The 13,849-nt window shown below is 39.5% G+C and overlaps 1 protein-coding gene across 6 annotated transcripts in view; it reads right to left on the minus strand.

Annotated features, from left to right (window-relative positions):
• Positions 1 to 9,456: 9,456 nt before the first annotated feature.
• LOC129240283 (serine protease nudel) overlaps positions 9,457 to 13,849 on the minus strand; it is a 35,720-nt gene continuing 31,327 nt past the window's right edge. For all 6 annotated transcript variants that reach the window (XM_054875988.1, XM_054875987.1, XM_054875986.1 and 3 more), the window contains exons 18-19: positions 10,119 to 10,265; positions 9,457 to 10,018 (exon numbers count right to left, since the gene is read on the minus strand). In XM_054875988.1, the coding sequence (XP_054731963.1) occupies positions 9,592 to 10,018; positions 10,119 to 10,265 (574 nt within the window). In that variant the 3' untranslated portion in view covers positions 9,457 to 9,591. The remainder of the gene's footprint in view (positions 10,019 to 10,118; positions 10,266 to 13,849) is intronic.

The following is a 13,849-nucleotide window of genomic DNA, read 5'->3' on the forward strand; positions in this document are numbered from 1 at the left end:
CAATTTTCGGCATCAAAAAGTCGTTTATCGTGAAGCGCTAGCGTTCGCCATTCACTCTTATATTGGCGCTAGCCTCGCCTTTGAAGAAATATGGGCTGATTATTCCTTCGGCCCATAGGACGCACCAAACGGTTGTTTTGAATTGATTTAATGGCTTTGCGTGGCTCTTCAGCCCAAATACGGCAATTTTGTTTATTGACGTAGCCATTAAGTCAAAAATATGCCTAAACGCGCGATGAACACTTTTCACAGAGCTTCGACTTTCGTAATAAAATTTTACGATTCGTAAACGTTGTTGAGGCGTAACTCTTTCCGTGATGAAATGATAATGAATACTGAAAAAAGTATGTATTTAGTTTGACAGTAGTTACGCGTGATCTGTCAAAAACCCCCATCGGAAAAAGTACCTCCGATCTGATCACCCTTTATACTTGTATATTTCATATAGAAATGTGCCCATATTAGAGCAGTTGATGGAGTACTTAAACATATAAGCTATTTTGCGCCAATTGAAGATAATTTGGACAATCGGAATGGGGATACAAAATGTTGTTCAATTTGGCAGTAACACTCGGTCTCGCGGTATTTCTTCAAAGCTACCTATTTCATTCTGTACGCTTTGGTATAATTAAAATTTTCGTTTTATTATCAGTTTGAGGATTGTATATCAATTCTAATTAATTAAATAATAGACAAACTAATTCTGTTTGTTCAAGTTGTAAATATTGTTTGAGTTATTTTAGTAAAACGAAAAAAAAAAAATAAATATTTCCAACTATCAGGCTGTGTTTGATTGAAATAAAACCGATCTGTTCTCTGTCATAGCTTCAGTCGTTCTTTGAAATAAATATTTGGGCCCAATATGAAAATAAAAGCTCCTACGTAATTGGAACATCCATTTTTTATTAGGTAAATGAACTTTCAAAAATTAGTTACGCTTCAGTGCTGTCTTACTCTATATAGTAGTTAGGAAAAATAAAGAAAAAAACCATAATAATAATAATAAATGTAGTTATCTAAGTGAAAGAACACCACACCTAATGAAATATTTTTTTTTTAATTTTTCCTGCTCTCTTATAAATATATTAACGAATTTAATAATCTTATATGTAACCCAAGTAAAATGCACACAAGAAAATTGAACTAACTATACAAATACAAATACATGTAATAAAAAAAAATTAAAAAAATATAAAAGAAAAATGAAAAAAATGGAGTAAAAATTCTTCACTTGAAACGATACCAAAGCTAACTGAAAAGTACTAAATCTTATAAAGGCTATCTTATCCTTAACATACATATGTACATATGTATGCACGTTTATACATATAAGTGCTTTAATAATTTAAAATTTTAACTTTGACAATTAAATTTAAGTATTTATGTACATAAATGTTACTATTGTATAACAATCTAGTTAAACATACACAAACAAATTTAGCCAACGGTATGAGTCATGAAGTGAACGCTTCGAAAACAAAATGAAAATGGCAAAAACCCAACTATTTAGTAGTCATACAATCATTTATACATATTAGCATTTAAATATGAGCATTCTCCCTTTATTCCCAATCTAAACTTGAAACTATCCAAAAATGAACTCTCTCAAATACATACATAAAAAATAAGTACTACTTAGTGCGGAAAAGGAAAATTGTAACGAAGCTGAAAAATACATTTAAAGCATTTCGAAATTAAAAGCTGTTAGTTTAGGCCAAAAAAAAATTAAAAATTTGAAAAACTCACATGCCACGAAATACTTTGTAAATAAATATGAAAAATACTAAAAGCATATTAGAAAATGAAACTGAGTAAACATAATAAACGATGCCATTTCCAACGAATTACAAAACGTTGTTTCATATATTTTTGGGTATGGAAATAAATTTCCATCCTCATAAAAGAGGTGTCGCTGCTCATACTATTTTTGTGTTCGCTCTAGTAATATACTGGTGATTTGAAGGTGTATACTACTGTGGGCAAAAAGTAAGGTGAATTTGGTTGTAAAATGAAAAATCTTTATTTATTCTTGTAAATCAATTTCATCCCCTTCAAATAATCCCCTCTCAATGAAATACACTTATGCCAACGACTTTTCCAATACCCGAAACATGCCAAATAGTCCATTTCCGGTATCAGCACATTCTTCGATTCAGCTTTTATCTCCTCAATCGACTCGAAACGCGTTCCCCGGAGTGGTCACACGGAGCCAAATCAGGCGAATACGGTGGTTGCGGAACGATATGCGTGAAATTTTTGGCGAAATGGTCACGAAGAACGAGTGCAGTGTGAGACGGTGCATTATCGTGATGCAAAAACCAAGAGTTGTTGGCCCATAATTCTGATCTTTTTAGACGAATTGCTTCACGTAAACGACGCATAACACTCAAATAATATTCCTTATTAACAGTTTGGCCAGGTGGAAGGAATTCATAGTGCACCACACCACGAAGATCGAAAAAACTGTCATCATGACCTTTATTTTTGAACGACTTTGACGTGCTCTTTTTGGTCTGGCCTCGCCTTTAGCACGATATTCGCTTGATTGGTCGGTTGTTTCAGGGTCGTAAGCATAAATCCAAGTCTCATCTCCTGTAATGATGCATTTGAGCTTGTCCTGATAGTCTGAAAGCATTGTTTCACACACATCAACGCGACGACTTTTTTCCAAGAAATTACGAGTTTTCGGTACCAAACGAGATTTGACTTTTCGTAGGCCCAAATGGTCTTTCAAAATGGTTTTCACAGACCCTTCTGATATTCCGATCATATCAGTAAGGTCTTTAACAGTCCACCGACGATTTTTGAGCACTAACTCCTTCACTTTATTGACGTGTTGGTCATCTGTTGACGTCGATGGTCGTCCGGAGCGCTCCAAGTCATCAACACGTTCTCGACCCTCTTTGAAGACTTTGTACCACTTATAAACATTTTTCTGCGACATGGTCGAATCACCAAATGCCTTCTGCAACATGCTAAACGTTTCCGCAGCCGAAATTTCATTCCGCAAACAAAATTTGATGGCACTTCTCTGCTCAATCAAATCAAACATTGTAAAAATCGAAAAATGCACTCTTGGTCGTTTGGTAAACACAAGCGTAAATATATTACTGATAATGACATTCACATGAAAGTTGGCCCAGATGTTATTAACAGTGCTGCCAACTCATGAAAAAATAACTAGAGCGAAATTTTAATCCCGCGAAGTTTGACAAATAAATTCACCTTACTTTTTGCCCACAGTATGTGAGGTCTCGGTCGCAATAGTTGATATTCGTTTGAAGCATAAAGATCCTTTCTTTATCTAACACCAAAAATGGCAACTTTCGTCCCGAAAATATAGCATTTACGGAAAGTCTTGCTTCATTATTATCTTTTAAAGAAAAGTGCAGCTGAAACGTGTCGTATATTGATCAATATTTGCGGTAATCACGCTCCATCAAATACAACTTGTTAAGAGTGGTAATTTCGACGTGAGTGATAAAGATCGCGAAGGGGAACCGAAAAATGTCGAAGATACTCAACTACAACAATTATTGGATGAAGACGCATGTCGAACCTTTGATGATATGTCTAAAGAATTGGATGTTGACAGATCAACCGTCGGTAAAGGTTTGTACGCGATGGCAATGGTCCAGAAAGCAGGTAACTGGGTGCCACATAAATTGAAGGAGAGAGATATCGAGAGACGTTTGGTGACGTGTGAGATGCTCCTTGAACGACAGAAAAGAAAAGGTTTTCTGCATCGCATCGTCACTGGCGATGAGAACTGGATCTATTAAGATAACTGTAAGCATCGAAAATGTTGGAGCCTGTCAGGTGAACCAGTTCCATCGATAGCGAAAAAAAATATTCATGCTTCAGAGGTTATGTTGTGCATCTGGTGGGATCAGAGGGTGTCATCTATTATGAACTTATTAAACCATCTGGAACCATCACTAGCGATCGTTACCCACTGCAGCTAATGCGTTTGAATCGAGCTCTCAAACGCATAAAGAGGCCGCAATGGGACGGTAGACATGTCAAACTGATTTTGCTGCATGACAAAGCCGGGCCACACGTTACGAAATCAGTCCCGAAATATTTAGAAGGACTGAATTGGAAAATCTTGCCCCACCCGCCGTATTTCCCAAACGTTGCACCTTCGGATTACCATCTGCTCCGATCAATGCAGCCAGATCTTATTGGAAAGGGGTTCACTTCTTACGAGAGCATCGCAAACTGGCTCAATGAGTGGATCAAGTCAAAAGAACACGAATTTTTCCTCAGAGGAATCCGTATGCTGCCTGAATGATGGAGCTTCCAATGGCACATATATATATATACATATAATTGGCGCGTACACCCTTTTGGGTGTTTGGCCGAGCTCCTCCTCCTATTTGTGGTGTGCGTCTTGATGTTGTTCCACAAATGGAGGGACCTACAGTTTTAAGCCGACTCCGAACGGCAGATATTTTTTTGAGGAGCTTTTTCATGGCAGAAATACACTCTGAGGTTTGCCATTGCCTGCCGAGGGACGACCGCTATTAGAAAAATGTTTTTCTTCATTTGGGTGTTTCACCGAGATTCAAACCAACGTTCCCTCTATGAATTCTGAATGGTAATCACGCACCAACCCATTCGGCTATGGCGGCCAATGGCACATACTTCACATAATAAAGGGATTTTTAATAAGAGGTGTTATTGTGATATTCAAAGAAATTTTTATATATTTTTTTATATTTATTTTTTAATATAAATGATCGGATGTTTATTTCATTATAAAGAGGAAGGTATGCCGTTAATAGTGGAAAATAACATCAGGCAAATGACCTCCACGACCACGCTTACAGGACAAAATCCTTTTCATAAAATTTTCCATAACCGAATTGCAAAGAGGGTGCCCTATGTCCTCGATAGCCTCACGAATCCCATCTTTGAGGTCTTGAATCGACCCTGGGCTGTTGGCGTAGACCTTCTCTTTCACGTGGCCCTAAAGAAAAAAGTCACAAGGTGTTAAATCAAAAGATCTCGGTGGCCAATAGTGATCACCTCTTCAAGAGATAACACGGTCCGGAAACTTTTCCCGTAAAAAATTACTGGTTTCGTTGCTTGTGTGGCACATAGCGCAGTCTCGTTGAAAATAAATATTCTCCAGATCAATACCATCCAATTCTGGCCATAAAAAATCGTTAATCGTCTCTAATCTAATCTAAATAACACCTGTTATTGGAAAACTCTATATCAAGTATTATTTAAGTGTTTAAAAATTCTAAACTCTGGCTAACAAAAGACGGACACTTATTCCCATACCCAGTATTATTTTTGTTTTTTTAGTTTACAGGTAAAGTATATAAGTAGTACACAAGGGTTGCCTTTCAACAGGGTCGCCTTTGCAACAGCCCGGTGACGTGCTTTAATTCGATATTCGTATCGAAAATTTTGGTATTTTTAGCATAAGCTTACATATAAAGATTTCACTTACGAACTTTATTTGTTCTTTTTTCAGTGAGTGGAAAATTTCGTATCGCCCAAAGGTGGGATTAACTCGTGAAAATTTTCCTTCGGTAATCTATTACGATTTTCGACGTGGATTAGACAGAGAGGAGTGCATAGATGATATCGTAGGGTCTTGACCACTAAAGGATCATGGCCAATCGCGCCAATCAAGAAGAAGAAGTGCATTGATCAAGTTACTTCGACTTTTGGCGTTGAAACGCCACGCTTAGTCTCTGTGAAACGAGTTTTAACGTGGCCGTCGACTCTTGCAGCATGAATTTCGTGAAGGAGGTCCAAAAACAGTTGTTGTGCCAGAAACAATCGAAGATGCGCACCAATTGATAACGTAAGATCGTCATTGAAGTGATCAGCACTGATGTGTTAAGAAGCAATCACCTTGGCTCCTTGGCACCACAAGATCTACTCAGATTTCTTCGGAGGTCGAGCAGATTTAAAGAAAATTAAAAACGGAATCTGATTGCAGTACAATGGACTTAATTGTGTCTGAGTTCTGTACTGGCTAGTATGTCCCGACAATAAAAAAAATATCGTAATGTGACATATCACAAGATCGTCAAGAAGGTTTGTTCTCGTTGGATACCACATAATTTGACAATTGTCCAAAAAAAGGAGTTGTGTCGGTTGGTGTAAAGAAATGTTGCAGAAGGATGTCCGGTGGTTCAAAGTAGATCTATGACGTCGTATCAGGTAAAGAATCTTGGATATATGGAAGCGAGCCGGAAACGAATTCAATTGACAAAAGCAAGCGCCAGCCTGAGTGTTCCAAAACGAGCTCAATCCAACAAAATTTGTTCGCGGAAGTAGCACGTTAAAGCAAATGGTCACCTGTTTTTTTTTTTCAGAAAACCTAGTCACGTCGCAACTTTACCACTAGAGAAACTTAAAACAATGAATTCTGTGTGGTACACAACCATTTTTTTGCCAGAAGTTTTCCGAGAATTAAGGAAAACCAACTGCGGAAGACGAATCATCCTTCACCAAAACAAAGCAAGCTCTGCTCACAATGGCTCACATCAGCGAGTTTTTGAGCACTTAAAAGATCGAATTAATGGGTCCCCCCCTTGCCGCCCTGACTTGGCACTAATAATTACTTTTTCTAACCGAACATCACAAATAAAAGCGAGGTCAGTGATTTTCAACGCTTGTTCTACAAGTTCTACAACATTTTTTGTGCTAGTCTGTAGAATACTGGACTACATATATTATGAGCTCACCTTGCACTTATTCAATAAAATAGCCCCGAAAATCTCCTTTTTATACGTGCCTACTTCTCAGTGTTACAGTTGAGGCTGGATTGAGTGACTTTTGGCACATTACTGAAGGTATCACATCCCCTTATGCAGCCGCACCTTGATACTATATCCTTAACCCTTCCCATCTCCTAATACATGTATTGTCACAAACAAAACAAAAGCTCTGAGATTTGATAAATGGGCTCCAGCGAGAATTAATAGAGCCAAAAAAACTGATTTATTTTTATGTTATTTGTTTATATACCGAACTATAGTACACCAAGAGAATCGATACACACCATATTTTCGTCGATTTCAAAGCTGCATTCGACAGTACGGAAAGGAGTTACTTGTATGCCGCGATGTCTGAATTTGGTATCCGTACGAGCCGCAGAACTTAATCGCTCAGGCACAATTTTTTATAAGAGCGTACAATTGCTGGCGTATGCCGATGATATTGACATCATCGGCCTTAACAACCGCGCTGTTAGTTCTGCCTTCTCCAAACTGGATAAAGAGGCAAAGCGAATGGGATTGGTGGTGAACGAGGACAAAACGAAGTACCTCCTGTCTTCAAACAAACAGTCGGCGCACTCGCGTATCGGCACCCACGTCACTGTTGACAGTTATAATTTCGAGGTTGTAAAAGACTTCGTTTATTTAGGAACCAGCATTAATACCGATAACAATGTCAGCCTTGAAATCGACGTAGAATCTCTCTTGCCAACAAGTGCTACTTTGGACTAAGTAGGCAACTGAGTAGTAAAGTCCTCTCTCGACGAACAAAACTAACACTCTACAAGACTCTCATCATGCCCGTCCTAACGTATGGCGCAGAAGCGTGGACGATGACAACATCCGATGAAGCGACGCTTGGAGTGTTTGAGAGAAAGATTCTGCAAAAGATTTGTGGACCTTTGCACGTTGGTGACGGCGAAAATCGCAGGCGATGGAACAATGAGCTGCATGAGCTTTACGGCGACATTGGCATAGTGCAGCGAATAAAGATCCTGCAGCTACGTTGGCTGGGTCATGTTATCCGAAAGGATACAAACGCTTCGCCTCTGACAGTATTTGATACGTTACGAGCTGGTGGTAGCAGGCCTCCTCTACGTTGAAAAGATCAGGTGGAAGAGACTTGGTTTCACTTAGTGCTTCAAAGTGGCACCGATTAGCACGAGAAAGAAACGACTGGCGCGCTTTGTTAAACTCGGCCGAAATCGCGTAAGCGGTTATGGCGCCAATTAATAAAAAGAAGATAGTACACCAACTGTGGGCACAGAACACTAAAAAAATGATAGAAAATGTTTTTTTCTAAACTAACTTGGTCATAAAATACTATTGCCGTTACGAGGCGACATAAAGTTATAGGCGACTCCCCTTTTGGAACATCAAGGTGTACACAACCAATTTAACGTAGACCTCGGCCAAACACTCACAAAGAAATCCATTACATTTGCGGAAAACATTGAACTAATGATTAAAAACTGTTTTATGGTTGATCTTTAGCTCCTGAGCGATGTTAACACTCTTTCGGTTTCTGTGATTTTATCGACACTATCGACATTTTCTTTAACCTCAAAATGGCTGGAAGGAATGACGAAACCAAAATTGCACTTTTACAGTATCAGCATCATAAACACCATTTACAATTTCAGCGGCCTGGCTTGCATTTTCACCTTATTCGAAGAAAAATTTTAAAATGTACCGAATTTCCTCTTTGTTGACTTTCAGTGTTAACACCCTGTAACACCTAACTGAATGGAACAAACGAAAAACAAAAAAAAAAAAATTAATGTTTAAGTGTGAAATGCCACCTTGACAACAAGCGCGAACTTTAAATTATTTGATCGAGACTTTATGAGCTTTCACTATCACTACAGCCATCTAACGAGAAAATAATGTTTATTTAAATAAAGTTTTTCTCCAAACTAATATAAAGGGTTTTCCAATAACAGGTGTTAGATGTTAAACTGGAGAGATGATTAACTATTTTTTATGGCCGGAATGGGATGGTATTGATCTGGACAACATTTATTTTCAACGAGACGTCGCTACGTGCCACGCAAGTATCGAAACCATTGATCTTTCACGGGAAAAGTTTCAGGCCCGTTTTATCTCTCGAAGAGGTGTTCACAATTGGCCACCGAGATCTTTTGATTTAACACCTTGTGACTTTTTTTCTTTAGGGCCACGTGAAAGAGAAGGTCTACGCCAACAGCCCCATCCCTCATAGATGGAATTCGGGAGGCTATCGAGGACATAGGGCAGCCACTTTGTAATTCGGTTATGGAAAATTTCATGAAAAGGATATTGTGCTGTAATCGTGGTCGTAGTGGTCTTTGCCTGATGTTATTTTTCACTATTAACGGCATACCTTCCTCTTTGTAATAAAATAAACATCCAATCATTTGTATTAAAAAATAGCATTTTTCTTTGAATATCAGATAACACCTCTTATTGGAAAACCCTTTATTTATACATTATAAAAACGGATATCGTAACAATACTCTGTAAACTTTTCCAAGTAAAAATCAGTTTATTTACTGACTAATCAAGATTGAATCCTCTGTGTAATTTTTAAAGGGAAAGAAAATTGTCACTGTAGGGATCCCACATAGCCAGCCCCGACAAACATGTCAAATATTACTATGATTTGAAGTGCCCGCCAATATAATTTAACAGATTTTTTTTTACGTCCACCTCGCCCTAATATAAGCATATCTACTATATAAATCAGTTTGGTCTTTATTTTTTACAAAAGTACAAAAATTTCTTAATTCTACAACTACTTAGGTTCAAAACTACTTGAGTAGGCACATTCAATATTCTAAGTACTAATTTTACGAAACAAATGCAGCTACATGCATTTGATTTCGAGCCGAAAACACATTTCCGAATCCGTTGCATTCCAGCGCTCCACCTCTGCGATCGGTCTACTTGGTTTCAGGAATAATGTCAATTTATCATTGAGGGTTAGCGGGGAAAATTTATTCACAACCACTGCTTTTGTGGCACTGCGGTAGCGTTCCATTAGCGGTGATTCATCGTCATTGCCAAAACTATGTCCACGCTGATCGGGCCATTCATTTGTAGCGGCCACCTTTTGAGCCGCATCATCAATTATCCGATAGCTCGGCAATTTATACGGATTAAATCCAAGATTTTTGCATATTTCACGCACGTCCTTCACATCTGGTGGATTGCTGCGCGGAAAACATTTGGTATGCCACACCCCATAGGTCTGTTCGATCACCTGACCATACTGAGGCAATTGTTTGTATTTGCTGAGAATGTGTGTTGGAAGGAGAGCGTGAAAGAGTTAGAGAGAAAGAGAGAGAAAAAGAATCAGTTTCACCACATGGAAAAGTCTATAAATCTACTTACATTTGTGGTGATTTTGTAAAACCTGTTTTTTCGTTCACTATCTGCTGTGGAAATTCAAGACCAATACAATACTTCTCATCTTCGCCATTGGAACAGTCCGGTTCTTTGTCACAAACAAAATCGCGCGGCACACACTCTTTCGATGAACTGCAAAATAAACGTAGTTGAAGATTTTAATCCAGGGGTCATTAACATAAGCAAGACTTTTCAGAACACTTGAAAACACTTGAAAAAAAAAGTTAAAGAACGAGTGATATTTAGTCTATTACGAAGTTCTTGTTGTGTTGATTGGCATCAAAATTATGACATAAGTCACGAGGTAAAGGCAGCTACCAGAAGAAAGCTTGTGGGCTTAAAAAAATTAAATCTGTACCAGCAATTGGGTTTCTCCAGCATTCTTACGTCTTCTGACCTCTCAAAAATTAGTGTGTCTCTTTGACTACATCTGGAAAACCGCTTTTATGAAATTTTCGAATTTATGGCACATTGACGCATTATTAACTAAAAAAATATTAAATGAACCTGGAACTCGTTCTACGCGTAAAAATTAATCTAAATAGGCTAAAAAATCTTTTTGGGAGTGAATTTTTTCCGTATTTATTTCCATATAAATACGAATCCAAAGCAATGGCCTGAGTTCTGACTATGCACAGGGTATTCGGTAGTAGAATTAGGAATTTAAGGCTGAATTTAAAAATAAATACCATTAGTATACTTTTATTTTAATAACTATTACAAAGAAACAAATCAGCAAAATGATAGAAAAAGTTGTTTCTAATAGTGGTCGCCCTCGGCAGGCAGTGGCAATGCTCGGGGTAAATTTCTATCAAGAAAAAGCTCCTCAAAAAACCGTTTGCTATTCGAAGATGGCTTAAAACTGTAGGTCCCTCCATTTGTGGAACAACATCAAGAGGAGGAGACCAAAAATAGGCCGAGGAGCTTGGCCAAACACCTAACAAAAGTGTACACGCTAATTATTTATTTTTGATTACAAAGAAGGCAAGTGCGGATTTTATTGTTTTTAAAATATTTTCTCTATAAGTTGGTCGTCGTGGAATCTGGCCTCCGTACTACTGCCACTCGCTAAAGAAGTGATTGTCGGGATACCTTTAACATCACAAACGATAATTTCTTTTAGTACTGAGAGGGTCGCTGAGTTCGTTTCATAGACTTTACATTTAAGGTAGCTCCACAGAAAAAAGTTCATAAGGGTAAAATCGGGCGACCTGCGTGGCCAGGATATGTCACCGAAATAACTTATCAGTTTTTTTAAGAAAGAAATCTCTCAGCATCACGTAGCATGGTCTCTCTGGCGACGTGCGTCATTGTGTGCGGGGCCATTTTAATGAAACTACCGGAAGAAAGAGTTCTCTCTCATTGCAGGCAGAAAAATATCGTTTAACTTGCGCCGATAAGAGACACCGTGCACAGAAATTGCCAGCCCTTAACGATTTTCAAAAAATTATGGTCGAATAATTCCACTGCTTGAAAATACACACCAATACGTCACTTTGGAGCTGTTAAATGGCCGTTAATGTTTTAATAGTGGGCTCTGTCCTTTAGGTATCCAATAACGCCAATTTTACCTTTTTACACTTCCATTTAAATGAAAATGTGCTTCATCGCTCCTAAAGATGGTGTTTACCGCACGACCTCACTCCAACATTGCTTACACGATTTAAATTTTTTATTTAGGGTCAAGTATAAGACCCCTCCTCATGCATGCATTTCATGCACAATAGTTTTTGGAAGTTCCCGGTCAATCGGTTTTTTGCCATCGACTGACGCGGATTATCGTACAAACCTGTAGCGACGAGTTCAATATTTTCATTCATTTCTCGATGACCGGCTGGGCCTCAGCCGTAAACTGTTTGCCACCGAACTTGTTACCCGGAACCGTCGCATCCATGTACAAATCAAATCTTCACTTGGGGCATCACGTAAACGTTGAATATTGTAAGGCGCACCAAATCTACGACGACCTTTGCACACGAATCAGTTGCCTTGTATTTTCAAGCCTCCACCTTTTAAGCTTCCTAGACTTAACAACCAGTGTCTTACACTTTCATCGGAAGTCAAGTATCTTGGTGTAATACTTGACCCCAAGCTCCACTGGAAGCTGCACATAGAAAATCGAGTTAAGAAGGCTAATATAGTCTTCTACGCCTGTAAATCTATGTTCGGCAAAAAATAGGGCCTCAAGCCACGTGTCGTACTCTGGATGTACAACTTAGTGGTTCTGCCAATTTTGACATACGGTTGCCTAGTTTGGTGGTTAGCTCTTCAGAAGGGCTACAACTTCACTAAATTAGAGAGAGTGCAGAGAACTGCATGTGTGGGCATCACTGGTGCCTGTAGAACATGTCCCACCGCTGCGCTCAACATTATACTCCACTTAATTCCTGTGGATCTGCAGGTTAAATCCATTGCTGCTCAGAGTGTTATTAGACTGAAGGAGTTTGGCCTTTGGAGACAACTCCCTGTTGGGCATAGCAGCATCTTGAAGCAGATCTCCCCTTCCTTCTCTGATATTCGCACCGACCTCTCCATCCGCAAACTGTGCTTTGAGGGTTGTGCTAGGGCTATCTTTCCGAGCAGGCAAGATTGGAAAGAGGGGAGAGTTGTTGCGGATATAGATGCCTCTGTTTTCACTGACGGATCCAAAATGGAGTATGGAGTGGGAGCGGGAGTCTACTCCAAATCAGCCAACATTTCGGTCTCTTATAAACTGCCGGAGACAAGCAGCGTCTTTCAAGCAGAGGTCTTCGCGATCCTGCAGGCATGCAAAATGCTTCGGGATCGCTGTTGGAAGGGAGACATAAATATTTTTTCCGATAGCCAAGCTGCAATCAAGGCACTGTCGTCGCCGTATTGCAGCTCTCTTCTCGTGAACTCCTGTAAGGAGGAACTTAAACGCCTCGAATGTGCAGGAAACATCTACCTCATCTGGGTTGCTGGGCACAGGAATATAGAGGGAAATGAAATTGCCGATGAGCTTGCCAGGAAGGGGGTGGCAGAACCGAGTCCAGTTGCCCTCTTCTCAGACATCGGTATCCCCTTGGCCGTCGTTAAAGGGAAACTACACAACTTCTTTCTAAGAAAAGCGCAAGACAGATGGAGGTCTGTCTCATCGTGTGCCATTTCAAAAGCACTATGGCCTCAATACGATATAAACAGAACGCTTAAGGTGATGGAAACCCCCGCCATTCAATTTCCAAACTCATTGCGGTGATCACTGGCCACTGGGTGATCGGCACTCACGCGGAGAAACTTGGAATTCCGTACAACCCGCATTGCAGAAGCTGTGGGGATCCTACAGAGAAAGAGACTGTGGAACACTTTCTCTGCAGATGTCCGGATTTGGCGGCTAGGCGCTTGAGATTCCTCAGCGTTCCCTTTGGGGATGACTCGATGAAATTCTCCAGCCTAGATCCCTTTTCTCTCCTCCGCTACATCAACAGCACTGGATGGCTGTAGACGGTCCTATCTCCTCCCTTAATCCTTTCACAGGTAGTGGTCCACTTTATGGTATCAAAACGGCACGTAAGTGCTACTTGTAGCGTACCTGGGGTTCTCTTGCCATCTTACCTACCTACCTACCTACCAGTTGCCTTGAAATACGTTTCACTCGTCCCCTCGCCGCTCATATTCTTAAATTGAAAACCTAATTCTGCCAAGGGACACCCTGCATATGTATAACAACTTTTATTGGACTACTGGAAAGTATTGGT

Source organism: Anastrepha obliqua, chromosome 3 (assembly GCF_027943255.1).
Source record: "Anastrepha obliqua isolate idAnaObli1 chromosome 3, idAnaObli1_1.0, whole genome shotgun sequence".
In the NCBI taxonomy this organism is placed as follows: domain Eukaryota; kingdom Metazoa; phylum Arthropoda; class Insecta; order Diptera; family Tephritidae; genus Anastrepha; species Anastrepha obliqua.